This window comes from Hoplias malabaricus, chromosome 2 (assembly GCF_029633855.1).
Source record: "Hoplias malabaricus isolate fHopMal1 chromosome 2, fHopMal1.hap1, whole genome shotgun sequence".
In the NCBI taxonomy this organism is placed as follows: Eukaryota; Metazoa; Chordata; class Actinopteri; order Characiformes; family Erythrinidae; genus Hoplias; species Hoplias malabaricus.
Genome location: NC_089801.1, coordinates 7,400,253 through 7,423,135, shown reverse-complemented (window position 1 = coordinate 7,423,135; position 22,883 = coordinate 7,400,253). Strand labels below are relative to the sequence as shown.

The 22,883-nt window shown below is 41.3% G+C and overlaps 1 protein-coding gene across 2 annotated transcripts in view; it reads left to right on the top strand.

The window, feature by feature from the left end:
- Positions 1-22,883, top strand: part of LOC136687626 (collagen alpha-1(XIX) chain) — a 114,521-nt gene that overhangs the window by 17,846 nt on the left and 73,792 nt on the right. For both annotated transcript variants that reach the window (XM_066662134.1, XM_066662135.1), the window contains exon 10: positions 9,136-9,180. In XM_066662134.1, the coding sequence (XP_066518231.1) occupies positions 9,136-9,180 (45 nt within the window). The remainder of the gene's footprint in view (positions 1-9,135; positions 9,181-22,883) is intronic.

Genomic DNA, 22,883 nt, shown 5'->3' with positions numbered 1-22,883 from the left:
GGTGTCACAGAGAGAGTACGGCCACTACAAGTGGAATGGGAGAAATCCATTAGAAGGAACAGGTGGTGCTACGCACATTAAGACCAGATGGCCTTTGAGGTCAATGGCCTAATTACCATGTTGTGGTTTGGGGAAGAAGACATTTTTCAGGAGCGCTGCTTGTTTTGTTGGCAGCAGGTTCACTGGAATTCCTTGTGGGGAACAACAGCGTCAGAGCTATTAAATCACAATACCTACAGGGCCGAGGCTCAAGTCAGAGGAATCGAGCTATTTGCCTAGCCTTCCACGTAATTAGTATGGTCTCCCTCGAAAAGTGACATTAAATTTGTTTTCAAATCCAGCAGGAGCTGTGGCTTCAGCAAAGTTAATTTTGCAGATCTTTCCCTGAGTTATTCAGTGCAGCAATGTTAAACACCAATTTATCTAAGTTGGAAGTAGCATATGTGTTGTTGGGTTAGGCAGTATCTTTAAAGAGGCATACTAAACGCTGTCCTGGATTGAGTATAGGGCTGTCTGACTTGTTAGTAATTGATGAAACAACAGCAGATTTAAATTATTCAAATAAATATTACATTTAACTAAACAATAACAAACAAATAATAATAATTCCTAAGCCAAAACCTGTATATAAATGAGTGTCTCCATCAGGCAAGTAACAGCGTTTAAAATAAGCATTGTCATCATGCAAAACTCTGAAAAAAAAGAGTCACTTATATATGACAGTCCAAATTTAATGTCCATATTAACATTGTGTGTTTTTGTTTGTTGTTTAATAGTCACTTCATATCTAAGTTTTACATACACTCTTTGATAGGCTGGTTTTGTGTTACAGACTGAGGCAAGTGGCATGGTAGCACATGTGTGTCACCCACTGAAGCTCATTCATTAATCACAGTGCTCTGTAATTGGATACTGAGGAGACTAATTGTTGAAGGAACAACTGTTAATGCATTTTACGTTAATTTGTTTATGACCTAAAATGTTACGTGACCGTTCCTATAACTGAGTAAAAAATGGCATGAATGTAATTAATGTAATTAATTCCTAGTGGGAACATGACATTTTCTTGTTAGCGAGTATTACATTTGATATTTGATGATTCAAATATTATGGAGGCTGTGCTTTACAATTAGGGTTTTTGGATTATATTCTTTTTTGGATGGGTTCCCTTTTCAGCTGTTGGTTCCTTTCAAATTTTCATCCTCTTGCTTCTAAGGACTTTTCCCTTACTTCTGTTGCCCCTGGCAAACTTACTAGAGGCTTAGACTTAGATTACTCCAAAGCTACTTTATGACTTTGCCTGTCCTTTAAAACACTATACAAATATTTTTAAATTGAATTAAATTCTGATAGATGGCAAGAACAAGTGCAAATGGCCAGACCACATCAGTTGTTCTTAATATCACATGTGCTGGGTTTACACCTAAGGTGTTCTTACAGTAAGCCTGATAATAGAATAGTGTCTCTTGTCAACCACAGTGATTGTTTTCATTTGGCTTATACGGAATATGTCAGCTCAGGAAGTCACTGTAAGAATGTATGACATCTGCAGTAGAATAAGTCAAGGGCCCTCTAGGGATATTGCTGGATCAGTTTCAATCCTTACAGAGAATTAAACCTCATTTCGCAAGAGGGTTAAGGCTAGTAGGTCACCATAGGGCATGTAATATATCCTTCTTCTGTTGTTTAAGTCAAACAGCATGCCTTGCACTTTTGCCCCAGAACTGATACGGCTTCCATAAATTGGCTTTCTTTTGTTGTTGGTTCATACAAAAACCAGTCATCTTTCATTTTACAAGACACATTTCCAACCTCTCTTTATACATTTTAATTAATCACCCTGTTTCTTTATGTCTCATATATATGCAAATTATTTGAAGTCAAATTAATAAGCAGTCCTGCATCTGCCTTTGTGGCATCACCAATACAAAGCAGGTAGTGTCGCAGTCACACAGCTCCAGGGACCTGGAGGTTGTGGGTTCGATTCCCGCTCCGGGTGACTGTCTGTGAGGATTTGGTGTGTTCTCCCGGTGTCCGCGTGGGTTTCCTCCGGGTGCTCCGGTTTCCTCCCACAGTCCAAAAACACACGTTGGTAGGGAGATTGGTGACTCAAAAGTGACCGTGAGTGAATGTGTGAGTGTGTGTTGCCCTGTGAAGGACTGGCGCCCCCTCCAGGGTGTATTCCCGACCTGCGCACAATGATTCAAGGTAGGCTCTGGACCCACCGTGACCCTGAATTGGATAAGCGGTTACAGATAATGGATGGATGGATATAGACTGTGCTGGCAAGTTGGCATTGCATCAGCCTCTTTATTTTAAAGTAATGAGAAACATTGGTTCCTCATGCAGTGCCCCCTTTACATAATAAAGAAGTGCAGTTAATTGTTTATCTTATTATATATATATAAATAATAATAATAAATTAGCCCCGGTTATGTAAAATATCTGCAATGCCTATGTAAGCCTTTTATGATATGCAAGTGCTCTTAGGAATCTTGCTCAGAAACCTGTGCCTTTTATGTCTGCACTCAGTTTTTGTGAGTTAACTTTAGTTTACGTTTGAGGGCTTATCTCCAAGCGCTCAGAAAAAAAGTATCCTGACCCACATTTTCCTGTATGTGGGAATTCATGGATAGCGACACGTTTCCGTGGCAGAGAAAACACATTAAGCTTGAATGAAATGTGCCTTTTCACGCCTGCTGGGATTTTGTGAGGGCTCCCGCTGCCTCTCTGTTCTGGCATTACTTCCTGGAAGAAAAGGCATTTGAATATCACCAACAGCAAGCCAATTGGGGATCAAACCACATTTTATGCTCCTCATCAAGGATGTAATTTGTTCTCCAACATCCATTCTCACAGAACTTCAGAAAAAAAAAGAATGCTGAGTTAGGGAAGCAAGGGAAAAGACTAAAATGCGTGTGGATCCAGATTTAGCATTGTGTAGAAATCCTCTTGTTGACCTCCTGTGGTTCATTGTGGTGCAAACTCAGGCCCAACCAATGTGTCAGTCAGTCAAAGTCACAGCTATGCAGATTTATTGCTGAATATTTATTTATACATTTATTTATTTATTTAATTATTTATTTGAGTTGAAGAAATGAGAGACTTGAAAACTAACTCATATTTACAATTTATCTAACAGCAGTCACATCACTTACTAAATCACACTTAATATTTTTAAATATAAGTCATTCAGAGTGGTATGATGTTATTGTTGCACTGTAGTGAAGCTAATTTTCCAGAGTGGTGATAGGAACCTTTTTATGATGTCTAGAGTTTCATGTAACAGCTTTCAGTAAGGCATCTTTTGGAGACTTTAGAAATCTAGTTCCAATCACCCAGAACACTTCTAGGGGGCATCTCAAAAATAGTGCATTTCACATCAAACCTCTTTGTATAATTTATTTTATGTCTAAGCAATTTATTTTTGCAAGGAATTTGAAAAAAGCTGGAATATTCCTTTTGGTCCTAGGTGATGGGCCAGACAAAGAGTGATCCATAAAGACACAGATGAAAAAGACAACGAGGACACAGCCTCCCTTGCCCGGAGCAGGGTTACCGGGGCCTCACCCTGGAGCCAGGCCTGGGGGAGGGGCTCCTTGGCGAGCGCCTGGTGGCCGGACTTTCACCTATGGAGTCCGGCCGGGCTTAGCCCGAAGGGGATACATGGGTCCACTCTCCCATGGGCCCACCACCTGTGGGAGAGGTAGTAATCCGGGTCTGGTGCATTGTGGATCGGGTGGTGGTCGGGGTCGGGGGCCCTGGCGTTCCGATCCTCGGTTACTGAAACTGGCTTTTGGAACATGGAACGTAACCTCTCTGGTGGGAAAAGAGCCTGAGCTGGTGCGCGAGGTTGAGAGGTACCGACTAGATATAGTTGGGCTCACCTCGACACACAGTATGGGCTCTGGAACCAATCTCCTCGAGAGGGGCTGGATGCTCTTTCACTCTGGAGTTGCCCAGGGTGAGAGGCGTAAGGCAGGTGTGGGCTTACTCATAGCCCCCCGGCTTAGCGCCTGTACGTTGGGGTTTACCCCAGTGGACGAGAGGGTAATTTCCCTGCGCCTTCGGGTTGGGGAAAGGGCTCTGACTGTTGTTTGTGCTTATGCACCGAACAGCAGTTCAGAGTACCATGCCTTCTTGGGGACCCTAGAGGGAGTGCTGGAGAACACTCATTCTGGGGACTCCATTGTTCTGCTGGGGGACTTCAATGCTCACGTAGGTAATGACAGTGAGACCTGGAGGGGCGTGATTGGGAGGAACGGCCCCGCTGATCTGAACCCGAGTGGTGTTCAGTTATTGGATTTCTGTGCTCGTCACAGTTTGTCCATTACGAACACCATGTTCGAACATAAGGGTGTCCACAAGTACACCTGGCATCAGGACACCCTAGGCCGCATTTCGATGATCGATTTTATAGTCGTATCATCTGACCTGCGGCCATATGTTCTGGACACTCGGGTGAAGAGAGGCGCTGAGCTGTCAACTGATCACTACCTTGTGGTGTGTTGGATCAGATGGCGGGGGAGGATGCCGGACAGACCTGGCAGGCCCAAACGTGTGTTGAGGGTTTGCTGGGAACGTTTGGCAGAGGAACCTGTCAGAAAGATCTTCAACTCCCACATCCGGCAGAGCTTCGACTGCATCCCGGGGGAGGCTGGTAACATTGAGTCCGAGTGGGCCATGTTCCGGACCTCCATTGTTGAGGCGGCTGAACGGAGCTGTGGCTGCAAGGTTGTCGGTGCCTGTCGGGGTGGCAATCCCCGCACTCGGTGGTGGACACCCCGGGTGAGGGGGGCTGTCAAGCTGAAGAAAGAGTCCTATCGAGCCTGGTTGGCTCAGGGGACTCCGGAGGCAGCCGACAGATACCGAGGAGCCAAGCGGCTCGCAGCCTCGGCAGTCGCTGAGGCAAAAACTCGGGTGTGGGAGGAGTTCGGTGAGAACATGGAAAACGACTTTCGGTCGGCTCCGAGAAGTTTCTGGCAAACCGTCAGGCGACTCAGGAGGGGAAAGCAGTTTTCCACCAACACTGTATATGGTGGGGGTGGGGAACTGTTGACCTCGACTGGGGACGTCACCAGACGGTGGAAGGAATACTTCGAGGATCTTCTCAATCCCACCGGCACGTCTTCCGCAGAGGAAGCAGAGCTTGGGGACCCCGGGGGGGGCTCGTCTATCACTGGGGCTGAAGTGGCCAAGGTGGTAGGGAAACTCCTTGGTGGTAGGGCCCCGGGGGTGGATGAGGTTCACCCCGGGTTCCTCAAGGCTCTGGATGTTGTGGGGCTGTCCTGGTTGACACGTCTTTGCAACATCGCGTGGACATCGGGGGCAGTGCCTCTGGACTGGCAGACTGGGGTGGTGGTTCCCCTTTTAAAAAAGGGGGATCGGAGGGTGTGTTCCAACTATAGGGGGATCACACTCCTCAGCCTCCCCGGTAAGGTCTATGCGGGGGTACTGGAGAAGAGAGTCCGACCGATAGTTGAACCTCGGATCCAGGAGGAACAATGCGGATTCCGCCCCGGTCGTGGAACACAGGACCAGCTCTTTACCCTCGCTAGGATCCTGGAGGGTGCATGGGAGTTTGCTCAACCAGTCTACATGTGTTTTGTGGATCTGGAGAAGGCATTCGACCGTGTCCCTCGGGGTATTCTGTGGGGGGTGCTCAGGGAGTATGGGGTACTGGGCTCTTTGTTACGAGCTATCCAGTCCCTGTACAAACAGAGCAGGAGTCTGGTTCGTATGGCTGGCAGTAAGTCCGACTGGTTTCCAGTCGGAGTTGGACTCCGTCAGGGCTGCCCGTTGTCACCGGTTCTGTTCACAATTTTTATGGACAGAATTTCTCGGCGTAGCCAAGTGGCGGAGGGTGTCCGGTTTGGTGGTCTCAGGATCCCATGTCTGCTTTTTGCAGATGATGTGGTCTTGTTGGCTTCATCGAGCCGGGACCTCTTGCTGGACCAGTTTGCAGCCGAGTGTGAAGCGGTAGGGATGAGGATCAGTACCTCCAAGTCCGAGTCCATGGTACTCAGTCGGAAAAGGGTGGAGTGCTCTCTCCAGGTTGGAAGTGAGATCCTGCCTCAAGTGGAGGAGTTTAAATACCTCGGGGTCTTGTTCACGAGTGAGGGAAAGATGGAGCGTGAGATTGACAGGCGGATCGGTGCAGCGTCAGCAGTAATGCGGGCTCTGTACCGGTCCGTTGTGGTGAAGAAAGAGCTGAGCAGAAAAGCAAAGCTCTCGATTTACCGGTCAATCTACGTCCCAACCCTCACCTATGGTCACGAGCTTTGGGTAGTGACCGAAAGAACGAGATCGCGGGTACAAGCGGCTGAAATGAGTTTTCTCCGCAGGATGTCTGGACTCTCCCTTAGAGACAGGGTTAGGAGCTCGGACATCCGGGAGAGACTCGGAGTGGAGCCGCTGCTCCTCCACGTCGAGAGGAGCCAGTTGAGATGGTTCGGGCATCTGGTTCGGATGCCTCCTGGACGCCTTCCTGGAGAGGTGTTCCGGGCATGTCCAACGGGGAGGAGGCCCCGGGGCAGACCAAGAACACGCTGGAGAGACTATATGTCTCGACTGGCCTGGGAACGCCTCGGTATACCCCCGGAGGAGCTGGCGTCGGTGGCTGGGGAGAGGGAGGTCTGGGTTTCTTTGCTCCGACTGCTTCCCCCGCGACCCGGATCCGGATAAGCGGTGGATAATGGATGGATGGATTCCTTTTAAATAAAACTGTTTTGGACAGTTTTTTCATCATTTTCATCATCATGGTTGTCCTAACCACTCCATTTATTTTTTTACATAATAGAAATGTTGTTGTAATTATTTGGAGTACACACTCACCAACAACCACAGACTGGAAATTATTCCAGAAATCAGACAAGCAAAATTGGGCATAGGCTCTGCAGTAATTGAGTGGTTGGAAGCTGAAGTGAAGTAAATCTGTATAAGGCAGGCATGATTGTACGCCAGAGGGCATTTTCACCTCCCAATTTCAAAGTGGGCCGGGCACAAGATAGAGCCAATTTGGGCTGCCTTTGACACAGATTAGCACAAGGGCATTACAAATTCTGAGCTGTGGAGTGTTAACTATGGGTTAATTATAGTGACCTACAACTGCAGCTTCTTGTAGGATTACTCTGAAGGTTTTTTTTTCTTTCTCTCTAGGGGAGAATATTATCCAGTGTTGTAATTTTGGCAGTGGTGGCAGTCCAGATTTAGTCATCAGGGATTAAATAAACCCAGTATTAATCCATGGTCCTTCAGAAAATTACAGAGATAAGCCGTGGGTTTAGGGAAACAGCTCTTACTGGGAAGGAAAGACTTTAGTGCCCAACAAACTTTGCTAGTACAGTTCAAGGGAAAAAGAAATCTCTTGGTTTGAAACACTTCATTGCAGTTGGAGTAAAACAAAAACATATTTTTTTAGCTTAATTGAAGATATGACAAGTTAAGGCTGAAGAAAACTTGACAAGTTAAGGCCGAATATATACCTTTGGCAAGTTTGGGGAATTGGTAAACTCAACAAGATGGAAATAATTTCTAACAGATTATAAATAGAAACTAAAAAAAAAGACACAATTAACAACACCTGGGAATAATTTTTCAAACAAGCTTCCTTTCAATTGACCTAAGCTCCAAACCAAGCCCTGTGTCCCACAACTGAGCTATGTTCCCTGTAACTGAGCCCTGTGGCACGCCACCAAGCACACTGCTTCACTACCGAGCTCTGTGCCCCATGACGGAGCAGAAAACATACCTTTCCTACCTTTGGACTTTTTTTTACACTGAAATCCACCTCCAGATTTCAGAATTTCACAGGTCCACGAACAATATAGTGAATACGGAGGGATGGCTGCTCTTGTTGCTGCCCAAAACTATGTCAACGTTTTTTGTGTTTTGTTTTTTTGACACAGAGACAGCTGTCAGATCACAAGATTTTTAAAAAATCACCCAGTGACATGATCTAACTGGAAGAACATCCTCCAAATTTACTTTCAGTGTTGTACAGATCAGCACTGTGAGCCATGCTCCCACCAACGTCACTCAGCTTCCACATAACCAGCCCATGGAGTCAAACCATGCTTTTGGAGCCTATGCATATGAAATGTTAAAAAGTAAAGATGTCTGGTGTGGTCCAAACACTCTGACCTGACAGCTCTGACTTTTATATGAATATTTCAGTCATTACAGAGCAACTTGCAGCAGCTGAACAGCTATCCATTGAAAGGGTCTTTAGGAAACCAAAGAAAGTGAATGCATTGTGTAGAAGACAGTATTTGTTGATACACTCTACCTTTGCCTTGCATTAGAGATTCTGAAACATATTTATAAAATCTAAACTGATGCTGCTTTGTAATTGAGAGTATATGTCTGCCCTGTGGTTTCTGTTAGAGTTCTGCCTCAGCTTAATTTGATATTCCTCTCAGAAGCAGAAAAAAAACACTTTCTGTAAGAAAATGTTTTCTGAGTTGTATAGATTATTGAGAAATTGCAGCAGTTGTTTCATGGCCTTGCAGTTCATTAAAGCTAACTCAGTAAAAGCCAGTGCACTTGTAATCTCTTTAAGAAGCTTTTTGCTACATGAGAGACAAATAGGAAGGGAATCTCAAGGTTAAATTTTGCCTTTCCTACTAGTTCAGGGAAGTATCATTTATTTCAGAAGCTTTGCTGACTGATGGGGTAAACAACAGATTGATTGTCTTGCAATGGCAGGTTTTTGAGTGCATTTGGGGAAGATGGAGTCTGACTTGAAAGGAGTAAACTGCCATCACTTAATGCCTCACAATAAACACAGAAATGTGATCTGCTGGTTTTTCTGTGCTCTGCTCAATTAGATAAAAGGTTTTTAGTAAAAATATAAAAATGCCCAGTTCCCCCGGAGAGGAGTGCAAAGTGCCCAGGTACAAAGATATCCAACAAATATTGAAACCTAGACTCAACAAGGTTACTGTTGGTCTGGAGCTTGTACGCTTCCAATTATCAAGTAATAGTATCCGACTCTGCAGCTGTTGGTCACTGTGTTAAGAAGAGGCCCTAACAGCTGTAATAGTGTAGTGGGTGTTCAGAGTGCGGGTCTCTGCTGCATACACATGTCAATGAGAGATCACCCACTAAAATGCCCATTTTCCTTCTCTTCTCCAGGGTGAAGGCGGAAAGGATGGGCTTCTGGGTGTTCCTGGTGAAAAGGTATGTCACTGGTACTCTGTTTTTGGGAGGGGTTCTGACAACAGAGGACTCTCATTTATTATTTAAAAATAATGAGAAATTGTCTCATAGTTATGATGAATATTCTAAGTCCAAATAAAAACATGCATCTCCAAAATAGTCATTTTAGGGGATAGAAAAAACCTTAAGTTTCGATGGAAGTCGGTGTGTAAAAAGACTTTATTCCAAGTAATTTTGGAGCATTTCTATTGGTCCATTCATCATGACATTTTCACACAATATGGCGGATGGCTGCTGTGAGATACATATTTTTTTTTTGGACAGCCACTATATGCTATTGAATTAGTACATTATATTATACTGCTATATTATAATATTTTTTAACATCAACAGCTGGCATTCACACTGTATTCAACAGAAATTGCCCAAAACTGCATGGAAATAAATGTGCCCCTGGGGAGTGGGGGAGTGGGGGACTCTCAATTTGTTTCTTTATCTACTTATTGTTATCATTCCATGCAACACTCAATCCATGCACACACACACTGGCGAGTTGTACAGGGATCTAAGTGCTTGCCCTGTCACAATCATGAGATTGTGAGTTCAATTACTGATGATGCTGTGACTCCAAAAAAGAAAGAAAAATTAATTAGCCTCTGGATGTGTAGGATGTCCCCTGCCTCCCCCATCACTAAGCTCACTAACTGTGTTTGAGCTGATGTCATTATAGGGCACATTTGTTCTGACAGAGATACTAATCTACAGTCTACCAATACTATGTGCAAATAGAGGTGGTGGATTCAGTAAAGTTGATATGGACACTTTGATTCTCAAGAACAAAGTGAGTTCTTACTCCTAGAGAATGTATGCCATTACAAACACTACCATAAATAATGATGTTAAGAACGTAATTCACTGTTTTGACTTTCTGCTTTTAAACAGCTGCTCATTTCAGCTGGTAGCATGAGCTGAACTTGAGTTTTGGAACCCACAAGAAATTGTTAAATCCTGGATTAATTCAACTGAGGACATCCTGGTCATTTGGGAATTGCATGATTTTCAGTGTAACCTTTTAGCTACGTGCAGTACATCAAAGACTGGCTGTGACATTTCTGCAATAGCGCGCACATACACTATGGAATAATAAAGTAAGGAATAGCTTCATTAAAACAAGGACTGCAAAACCAAAAAGTTTCAGTATGTGCCTCTAACATTTGTGGGGAAAAGAAAACAACAGTCAAATCATTATTTAAGAAAAATAGACTTTTTATATTCCTTATACATTCTAAGCACAAACATTTGCAGCCGTGTTAGTGTTAAAAATTGGACATTTATGAGAGGTAGTGCATATTGCACAGTTGGTATTAATTACTAGTCTTTTTTAATCAGAATGTGCTTCAACATGATGATTTTCTCTTAAAATTGTATACTTTGAGAGGAGAAAATACTTGTAATGCACAAGCAATGAAGCAAGAGCACAAAAAAGCAGTGACCACCAGTGTGATCTTTGTATGTGCATCAAAGGCCTGTTGTGCTGTAAAGTGCTGTGTATAATAAGTCTCTACTTGGTCATTGATTAAACCCCTACAACCCATTTCAGTTCAACAAGATTAAATGTTTTAGATGTTTTTTCCATGAAAAACCTCAGTATCTTTAATAACAGTAACTCATATCTCGGTATATCATTTTTTCTTTATTTTCCTTCAAGATCAGTCAAGTCTTATTTTGTCCTGTGTTTTATTATCCTTTTCAACCAGATGTAGCCAACAGTTTTAAAAAAGATGTCACTAAAAGAGACGCCAAAGGTAAAGGGCAGCTATACAACAAGGTGTCCATTTCTAAACCTTTGCTACATAGTTTACTATCCATCGTCAATCATCCGAGTGTAAAATACACACAAGAAGATCAATAATCAGGCTCCTTGCTGTGACTGTGAGTTGATCAAGGATAAACTGTGTCATTGCTGTAAAGCACTGAATAGAGTGCCCTTTGTGGAGCATTCTCTTAAACCACAGAGTGAATGAATGAATGTGTGTGAGTGAGTTACAAGCCACTTGCTTTGCATCTGAAAAGGAGCCAAAGATTCAAATGCTTCTTTTCCCAGAACTGCCTGTGCTATGGGTTTACAGCTTATTGACATGATGAGCTGTTGGCACCGTACAAAAACATGTATTCCATTGGAGATTCATTGGGAGATAGGCTTGTATTAATGCTTGATGTGTGTTGAACCCCAACTAGCTGCAGCCGGCATCATTGAACTAGAGTTCTCACTGACCGAACTATTTCAATTGAAAATGTTCTTAAACCTTTTGCCTTTTCAGAAAGTCTTATTCCGCTGAGTTTTAATGTGTTTACTAATACAGTAAGTGCTGCATAAAAGCCACAGACCACACTTTATTAGATTGTTTAAAGTCATAAAAGACATTAACAGTAAAAGTGTTAATTATCAGGAGATCTTATTGAGGATTTAAATATAACGTAATTCTCTTCAATAAGGTAATAATTATCCAGAACCTGGCAGACTTCCAACACCATCGCTGTTATATAAACAGTTCTAAACAAATTATCTTTGAAAGAAAGAAAATAAAGCCTATATGTTGCTTTAATTGTAGAACAGTTTACAGGAATTTATGTCCCTCTTTCCATTGTTAGACAACAGTTCATCACCATAAATATGAAAGATTCTGTAACTGTCAAGAAGCTGTTATTGAAACAGAGCCTACTCTACATGATTTTTTTAGCATGATGTTAGCAAACAGTAATATTATCTACACCTCCACAGACCCATGGCTGACATGGTGACATTTGGCTCATGTGTAGCTCTTCCAGAGGGCCCTATTTTGTTTCAACAGATATCCCTGTCCACCGTGGTTGCACCTTAAAGCTGATTGCTCATTGTGAGGAGTATCTTTTGGACATAAAGGTATTATTAGGTTCATGTCTGAAAACAAAAACACATCCATGGTTGCCATATCATTTCCATGGTCTTAATATTTCCAGTCTGTCTGCCTGGGATTTACTAAGTGAGCACTGAGAGATTGTTTGCGAGTCACACGTCTTCAGTAAATAGATGCATGGAAGTAGAGGAGAAGTGTGTTAATCCGGACTGTATTTCTATAGCGGATGTTAAGATAGCTGTGTGGCTATGTATTAACCCATGAAACCTGATACAAATTAAGGTTATGATGCTTAAGAGTGTCATTTCACACCATCAAACCCCAATCCTCCTTCACACAAACAGTCACACACACAGAAACACAAACATAACAGGCAAAGACACCTACCTTCTTCATGTTTTTAATTTTTTTAATAGAATGGGTTATACTTACACAAAATTAAATATACAAGGCCTTTTATTGCATAACAAAAGAAGTCTTAATACATGTAATAAACTTAATCGGAAGCTCAGTGGCTATGGCAGGAATAATAGCACTGCACTGTAATGTTGTTTTACAGTACATTCAGTTATAGTTAATCATCTTTTCTCAGGGTAACATGGGCATCCCTGGCCTGTCTGGTTTAGATGGACATCCAGGGAATAAGGTGAGTCTTATTTGATAAACGGCTCCCCTCACAGTTTGCCACATGCCTGAGAAGTGTCCCATGAGCCCAGGCATGTCACCACACCCGACCGAATAACGTTTTTGAAGTCTACTAAAATGGCTTCCATTGCACCCTGAAATAGCCTGTAGTAGATGTGAAACCGTAGCATGTACACAACTGACAGACTGTCATGCTGTACTTCACAAAGTGGGCCAACAACAGGCTTAAAAATTCCACTCCAGTCCCCCCCGAGGCCTTTTTTTGTGGGCCAACTGTGAACCGTCAGGGTTTTTCTTCCCTCCCTTCTCCTGCCAGTGGAATGGAGTGCTGTGCAGTGGTACCTTCGATAAAATAATCTGTTGGAAGCTTCAGGAGTGTTGGGTTGAAATGAGATCACAGCAACAGACTATCTTATATGGGATGGTCTGGATTACTTGAGGAGAAATTGCACCGAATGTTGCCTTAGGTTGCACGGGGGTTGTTCTCTGGTTTCCTCTTAATCCGAGAATTACTGTCAGGCTAGCAGGGAGAGTATTACCGCTTGAGCCATTTGGAGGAAGATCAAAATCCAGAGTAGGGCTGGGCAATTAATAGAAAACTAATCGAAATCAAGAATCAGAACTTCTAATCGACATAATTTTGTCTGTATCGAATATATACATTTTTTTACTTTTTATTCTGTTATGTCCCCAATGTGTGTTCATGTACTGTCCCTTTAAAACCACACTACCACGCTGTATTCAAGTGATTCTGCCTCAAGGAAGCAACATGGAGGAGAACCTAAATGCTGAAACTGACCTAGCGACTCGAGCAGCTCGTACCAAAAAAAAAACACAGCGTCTGTGATTTGGATGTGTTTGATTTGTCTTGAATTAAGACAACACTGAACAAAAAGAAGAAAAAAGTTGCAGTGACCAAAGTACGATCACACACCAGATATGAACAGTGCTCCAAAAACAAGAGAGGAAAAAGCTCCCAGCAACATTTGAAAACATATTCCAGCTTTAATACAGGAGCATACTGGAGTCACTAAACTATGAGGGTCAAAAATAAAGAAAAATTAAATAATTGTTTGTTAATCACAATTGGGGCGGCACGGTGGCGCAGCAGGTTAGTGTCGCAGTCACACAGCTCCAGGGCCCTGGAGGTTGTGGGTTCGAGTCCCGCTCCGGGTGACTGTCTGTGAGGAGTTTTATGTGTTCTCCACGTGTCCGCGTGGGTTTCCTCCGGGTGATCCGGTTTCCTCCCACAGTCCAAAAACACATGTTGGTAGGTGGATTGTTGACGTAAAAGTGTCCATAGGTGTGAGTGAATGTGTGTGTTCCCCTGTGAAGGACTGGTGCTCCTCCAGGGTGTGATTTCACATTGCGCCCAGTGATTCCGGGTAGGCTCTGGACCCACCGTGACCCTGAACTGGATAAGCACACGAATGAATGAATAACCGTAATTGTGATAAAATGTACAATTAATCATGATATTGATTTGCGCTCATATCACCCAGCAATAATCCAGAGCATAGAATTTTAAGACTGAGTTGCAAGCTTATAAGGTACATCAACATTGTACATACACTTAAATTTTAAATTGTAGGTTTACGATTATTGATCGTAGCCCATCTGTTGAAACAGTTTTAGCCACCCTTAGTCTTTTCCAAAGGAATCGTACCTCTCTAGGACCACTACTGATATAATTTTAATGGTTGACCATTCTCAGCACTGCAGTGACTTCAACATAAATGGTATTGGCTTATTAGCATTTTCCCTAAGGAAGAGGATAGTAAAAGGAAAGAAAAAAATTCAACACTGACAAAAGTAATAAAAGAAATAAAGGAAAAAGACACTCGTAACATCTGCACAATCTCTGGTAGACCACCAAAACTGCCACAGTACATGAACAATTCTTTGAGAGACAGCTCCACTCTTGCTTCAAATCTGAAAAACTTTCAAACTTTTTCTGTCCATGTTCCCTTCTGATAAGACAACTCAGCATTGAGTCTAAAGGAAGTGTAGCTGTCAAGCTCTCAAACTGTTACTGAGAAAGGAAAACTGACAAAAAGAAGAACACTTGCTATTCAAATACAAAAACAACCCCTCGGTTTTATCACAGCAGTGGACTGACCATCCACAGCCCAGCCCTCAACATCTTAAATCTAATTCACTATTCTTTCATCAGGTCCTGAAGATACAACCTTACTGCACGATATTTTTATATTAGTTTATATGAACGTCTGATGTGTCCTCTGATTCATTCATGTCATTGTAGGGTAAGCCTGGGTCAGCTGGAGGGCGAGGGATCGATGGTGAAAAGGTGTGTAAGCCTGTCTGCTCTACTTCATCATGGGACTTTCTGAGTAATCAATAGCTGTAGGTTATTTATTCTCCCATAGGCAAAGTTCATGTTCTGATTTCATTACAAGCATGTTTCAAAGCCTTTGGGAGAATTATGCAGGCCTCTGAAAAAAGGGCACTTGTTTTTGTAGCACGTGTCAGACTGTGTTCATTCAAGCGCGTGTTGCGATTCCTCTATATCGAAATGAGGTAAAGTAGTTAGAGGTTATGCCTGAGATTGTGATGGACTTCCATGAGGCTTGATCATTTCATAGCCTGCGGTGGTTCTCTGTAGTGCTCAGTGAAAAACACTTTATCACCCACTGAATATTTGATTCTGCCAGTACTAAGCCACGACTGCAATGGAGTATCATTATTTGTGCTTCAGGCACATTCAAAGGTTGACAGGTTTGTTTCTTCTATATGATGTATAGATCTCACACTCAAAATGAATATAACAAAGCTATATATCCCACAGTAGGGATATAAAAAGCACACTTTTCTTCCCTTTTACTCTTGCTCAGACACCAATCAGCAGCCCGCCGTGTCCCAGTGCTACATTAGCATTAACCTATGGAAATGACGGCAATGCATATTCATTTCTGTGATGGCCATGTGACTCTGCGAGTGAGGCCTAGAGCAGATGGGCAGTTTAAAGTGGCTTAATTAAGGACATCCTGTTCATAATCATCTCTCACTCATCAGGCGAGGCAACAGACCAAATGGAAAAGAAAGAATAAGACCAAAGCAGGAAAGAGAGATCACACTGTAACAAAGTGGGGAATGCTAATTACTGGCACGCGCTAAACAACAAAACACAATATTGTCATTACTAATGAGGGTCAATTAAATAGTTTTTGTAAACACTCATTCCATGTGGCAAGCTCCAGGCTGCACTTCACACAGAAAGCCATCAGCGGTAGCGAACACACGGCCGTGTCCTTGTAACTCAGGGCCGGAGAAGTAGATGCCAGAGGATTTGGATCTGTACTCCAATGAATTATGCGTGGGACAGGCTTGTGACAAGCTGTTTCTGCACTTTCACAGATAGGAATCACACTGCGGCCCAAGGTGAACCTTTTTTTTCACCTGTGGCTGACAGCATTTAATTTCACACAGTGTCCACAGCATATTTGTGTTTGCAAGGTTACTTTTTACAGGTTGCCTGTGTAAACTCAAAGGAAGTGAGCCAGGGGCTGTATAACAAAAAACATCCGAACTCTGAAATCTTATCAGCTTATTCAACACAACGACTTCAGACCTATGTTTAGCACAGTAGCTATCAGAGAATAACACTTCTGACATGTATAATCTTATCCTAACTCCAGATAAGAAAAGAGCTTTACAGAAATATCCAGACAAGCGTTTCTAAATCTTCTCCTAACTTAATTCCGGCGGTGTCGAAGTTTTTAGATTACGACTCTGCTTCTAATATAATACATTCAAATTCAGTTGTTTTTAGACATTTGTTTTTGTTAAATGTAAATTCTCACTTGGGAATGTAATAACAACAGAAAAGAATATTACGGAACACTTTGCAAATTTCCCAAGTAGTAGTCCTGAATATGGAGGATATGTTCATTCATTCATTATCTGTAAGTGCTTATCCAAGTCAGGGTTGCAGTGGGTTCAGTGCCTACCTGGAATCATTGGGCGCAAGGCGGGAATACACCCTGGAGGGGGCGCCAGTCCTTCACAGGGCAACACAGACACACTCACACATACGGTCACTTTTGAGTCGCCAATCCACCTACCAACGTGTGTTTTTGGACTGTGGGAGGAAACCGGAGCACCCGGAGGAAACCCACGCAGACACAGGGAGAACACACCAACTCCTCACAGACAGTCACCCGGAGCGGGAATCGAACCCACAACCTCCAGGTCCCTGCGACACTACCCTGCGACTGCGACACTACCTGCTGCACCACCGTGCCGCCTATGTGGATATATATATTAGGAGGAATAATGTAAACACAGCTTTCGGTCCGGGTAAAGCCTTTGTAAATGAACAATAACACTGAGGAGACAGTGATTCAGTAATTCTTTTCTTTAGTTTTAGTTTTATTTTGATGCTTGTTATGGCATTATTAGGATTTTAGGTTGTTTATATTGTCCTGAGGTATCCTGTTTTTATAATATATTTGTGTATTGTTGATGTGTCGGTAAGAGACGTAAAGTGGCTTGTTGACCTTGATAAGGTTTAAGATTTCTTAACATACAGATGAGATCATGGAAGATGATAGTAATACATACCCTGGCAATACTTCCATCTGAATTATTTATAGTTACAGTTATCTGGTACCAAATGGCATTGTTTAGGTCCACAGATGTTTAATTGTGCTCTACTCGTTTTTTTGTTGCTGAACTGTTTTTTGAAAGACCCCAAAAAATGTGTCATAATCACCCCATGACTGCTGGCTATGCTAGTTTTATAATTAAAACCACATTAGCAGAAACACTTTTGCGAGGGCATGTTCTAGGGCATATATTTAATGAAAACAAATGAATATAGGTTTTTCTGTTTGTTTGAAAGTTTAATTTTTTCCCCAAGCTTAGAAGCCAGATGGTGTAGACAGGCATCTGCTGTACATTACAAGGGAAATCACACTGATATTTTGAGGCCCGAGTTTCAGTATTTGGCATGGTTAATGTTTTCAGGTTATATACCAAAGTCAACACTCGCTGTAGATTACAAATTATCATCAGACTTTTGTATCATAATCATAATGTCACCTCTCAGTACACAGTGCGCAACAAAATTACCTTCTATGAAATTCGTATATTTATTGCAGTTGATCAGGTTTCAACGGTAAGTGAACTTTGTAGGATTACACTAATTGACTATAGCTCATCTGTTGTTGCAGCAATTTTCTGACCATACTTCTAACATGAGACATAACTGCTTTCAAAACATGGAGTGCCTTAATGTTAATAATACCTTTAATGTAAATAAAGTCACTCACTCACTCCAGCTGTCTCTCTCTCTCTCTCTCTCTCTCTCTCTCTCTCTCTCTCATTCTCTCTCTCTCTCTCTCTCATTCTCTCTCTCTCTCACTCCCTCTCTCTCTCTCTCTCTCTCTCTCATTCTCTCTCTCGCTCACTCCCTCTCTCTCCTACACAAACATGTGCAAAGAGAGAGAGAGAGAGATATGTAATGTAAATAAAGTCACTCACTCACTCCAGTTGTCTCTCTCTCTCTCTCTCTCTCTCTCTCTCTCTCTCTCTCTTTCTCACTCCCTCTCTCTCCTACACACACATTTGCACAGAGAGAGAGAGAGAGAGAGAGAGAGATGTATTCAGTTGAGAAATAGCTTATGGAACAGAGGATAAAAGAATCTGTTATTTCTAAATTATTGCTACTTTGAAAAAGCAATTAAATATGCATCTTAATCTGTTCAGTGCCTTGTTTATCTTACAAAAGAGACAGTGTATATATAATTGGTCATTATGGATTTATTTGTGTTACCCAAAACCAGAAGAAAAGAAAGGAATATGTAAATATGTTGGAAAATATATTTTAATCTATAAAAAAATGCAGTTTAAAAATTAACTGAATTAATCAAGAGAGTTGTGGTATTTTACATAATAAATAAATCCCAGGCCCTTTGTTAATTGTGTTGTCTTGGTAAGGATTTTTTTGTGATGTAGTTACTGATATTTTAGGTCTGTTTCATGGTTTGATCTTTTTAAAACTCTAGTTTTTCACTTTATTTTCAGAGTAATCATTCGAATGTGTGCATCACAGATGTTTTTAAATTCGTTGACAGCCTTGAAATGATCTAGAAATCAATGCCACATCTTGGAATAAGCCTTTATAGATATTTATGTAGGTTTATGACAGCTGCCATGAAAGATTTATACGTGTCAACAAACTCATACAGTAAAGGGTTACCAGTGATCTTTATAATGGATAAGATGAGCAGCTTCATGTGTTGTTGTCCATTATTGCGGATGCCACAAGTAGTGCCTTCTCACAAAGACTTTGGCAAGTGTACAACAACTCTGAGCCTTAATAACGCTGTGGTGGTGACAGGCAGTTTTATAGCCCACTTGATAGACTCAAACACACTTTCAGGAGTGCAGCGAGAAAGCCCAGCAGTCAAACTCTGCTTCTGAGCACCATTCAGACTGTAAATGACCTCCTTCAGCTGACTTCCTGTTCAAATAATCTACTCAAATATTTAGCTTTTAGGAGCCTATAACTCATTGAGATTTAAAGATGTGTTATTGTTTAGATTTTGAATTATGGTTAGCTTTTTATGTGGGATTATATAGTTGTCAGCCGCAGTCATTCGTTTTTTGCGATTTCCCCTCCTGCTTGTACTGGCTGTAATTTAAAAAAGGCTGTTGAGTGACACATCACTTCGACTATAATGGGGTGAGCATAGTCTAGGGATTCATAATATTTAGGATGTTCATTTACATATTTACATCACGTTTGTCCATAAATCTGTGCCAAAGTGTCACTGTAAAAAACGTGTTAATAATAGGATTGTGTTACATCGCGTGCTGAGGTCAAGTGACACTAGACTAGTGGTTTTTAGTTGTGAGACACTGACTTTTTGTGGGACATGAAACATTTTTTGCTGTCAGTGAGCAATGGATTGACCACCCCAATTACATCCCATGAGCAAGAAAGAGAGAAACTCCAATTAAGACACATGGAGTGTCCACCCATTATTTATTACATTTCAAATCAAAACAGTAATTAAAAGCTCTTAATGGGTGGGCACCCTTTTGGACAGTAACTGTACATGCATTTTTCAGTGGAACTACAGCTTGCGATCATTACAGACAATCCAGACAGTCCAGCAGAGCTTGACCTCCTTTCGCAGTTGGCTTTAGGATTGTGCTTTGGTGCCAGAGCTCTGATACGGTTTGATGAGATGTTTTGGCTAAAGCTACCATTTTTGGTATGATGACGCATTATGTTATAGTTGTAATAGTTTAAATATGTGGGAATATACTAATATCAGATATGAAGCACAAAGGATACTTTGACATTGCCAATGAGAAAGAGATGTTCTCATTGAAACTAATGAATAGCCATTTCATGAAGATGATTGACAGATACACTGCAGATAGTGAAAAGTCAAGACCTTTCATTTCAGGCCTTTTTGGGGGAAAAGGGCCTACTTCAGTCAATTTGTTTGGAGCCAGATTATTATCATTAAGCCATCTTTAATGTACTGAGCTTCCCTTTTAGTCCAGTCTTTTTCACATTTGCTCAAAGTGAAAAGAACCTTTGTCAGTCTCAAATGTGATTGTCAACACGTTAAAAGTCAGAAAGCTTTTGAAAAAGCTGGAGCTTAACTCCTCTAAGCTGCCGTAAAATATTTACCCTTCAAAAAGTAATTTGCTGAGTTAATTGCAATTATGCAGTCAAGGTCTATGTTACCCAGTAGCAAGCTGCTGAAGAATCTGGTCTTTTGAGATGTTTCAGTATGGCCCTCAATGGAATCCTTTGTTGTTAGACAGCCCCTTACTGTCTTTACTGATTATGGCTTCCTATCGTGCTTGTGTGTCTCTCTGTGGAGAATGTGCCTTTGTGGAAATTAGTTTTGGATGTTTTTGTAAAGGTACAGTTTCTCTTTGTTGAACGCAATCAGCCTTATTTGTATAGAACAGAAATTCCTTAACAGTCTACAAGAAAAAAGGGATCTATGAAAAATAATATTAATCATCTTGATGCAATGCTATTTGACAATTATATAATATTAGTCCAAGCTTAAATTACAAGACCGATGCCAGTCACTTCAGACTGAATTGTATGTAATCTTCACTGAAACACCTAAAATTGAGTGAAGCACATGAGCAAAGTTCAGCATTGCCAAATCCAAGTGTGGCATAGAGTTGCACAATGGCATGGTGTGGGTTTTGGAGAAGGAACATGGAGGCTGGATACACATGCAGAAGTGGATGTATCAGGAAATGACAGGCAAACACTAACAGTGAATCAAAACAAAGATTCTAACAACATGACTAGAGACTGGGGGCAAAAACTGACACACTGAATGACCAGAGGAACACAAACCTGCGGAAAAGCACATCGCAATCAAATAACCAAACAAGCAATGCACAAACACACGACGAGAAATGTTCTTACATATAATACACTAGAACATTGGACAGTGAAGCATTGGCGCTTCATCGAGTTCCATTAAAATAAGTTGGTGGGATATATATTCGATCCAGACCTAAGCAGTAAACCACCATGCTGGACCTCACTATCCTTACTGCGGTGTTTCAACATGTCTGATAAATCCTTCACAGAAGAGGATGAGCTGTTACTGCAGCTAATGGGGATGGACACAGATTTCAGGTTTATAACCTTTATTTCAAAGGAAATGTTGGAAGAGCAGGTGTTCATTTTGACCATGTACTGTATAAAATACTGGAAGAGAGATACAGTAAAATATGGTACCTCATATTGACATTTGTTCAATATTAAATTAGGTTGAAGAATGAGTGGTTGGGCACCTTTTAGCTTAAATGTCAAGTAGTCTGACTGACCTTTAGACATGGCACAAACTGTGGACACTATACTTTTCAGTCAGATGCTGATCAATAAAAATGTAGCCAGCTGTGAAACAAATTGTGAGGCATACTGTATCGTGATAATATAAGCCCCAGTGGTCTAAGGACTTTGCATAAGTTCTTAAATTCACCACTTAATTCACTCAATCTTAGTATGTCTCACATCAAAATGTTAAGATACATCCCACATCTCCTTCAAATTCTTCATCTTTTCATCTCTTGTGAAAATGTATATTAACTCATGAGTGTCTTTTTTTTAGTTTTACACAATGTATATGGACACACAAATCCACCAGTCACAGCCCGTTTCATAGCCTTATTAATCTAGCTGTGAGTCTAATATGTCACATGAGAAGATAGAACTGAAAAGGCAGAATCTACAGGTTAAGCTAATGTAATTTGCTAATTGCTGTGTTTCATTATCACAAAAATATTAATAAAACATTGATAAATGTTGAATTTGTTAAGTATTAATGGCTTAGCTATGTGGACTTCAGAGTGAAATGCTGAGTGTAAATATACTGGAGTAAATGGGGTTGTTTCCTGTGTTTTTCCAGATGGAAAAAGTCAGTTAACTAACAGAATTGTCTCTGCATATTTTGACTAAAATTGTTGATATGTTGCCATAAGTATTCACTCTGGTGTTGACCTCAAGGGCATGTCTTGATTGTATCATATTCCATTACAGTGGTCAGTTATTATAATGCATTCTCAATGCACTCCAGGCCTTACTTTGTATTAGTCTATTTAAAAAATTATATTGAGAAAATATACATTCACTTTCCCTTATGGGAAAATGGGTTATAACTATAGGGCACATGGTTGGACTGTAAGTTCACTGTTGTACTTTTGAAGCTTCATTTACACTGTATGTACCGTTAGTTAACAATAATACCTCTTTTCTTTTCTGATGTATCTGGTTATGAAAGTCCTGGAATTTATTTTGATTTATAAGGACAAATACCCATAAACAATCAATTCTACTTAAAGGTTGAGGCATAATTAATACAGTTTATTTAGTTAAAACGTCAGGAAACCTCAGAAAGGCCCCAAATCATAATTCAAAACACACATGATTGAGAGAATCTGTAGACCCAATCGAGGAGCAGGACCTAATGGCCTCATGGTAGCATATCTTATAAAGCTAATATAATGAAACAAACTATTTTCCCTGTATGTTATCAGATCTGTCTAGTACACTTTCACCTTTTTGTATATGGACTGTTGTGTGTGGAGCTGGTGGTGAGAAACTAGGGGTGATAGGGGGTGATTGATACCTGTTTAATGTCTTAAAGTTTGCTATTAAATTCAAAGATG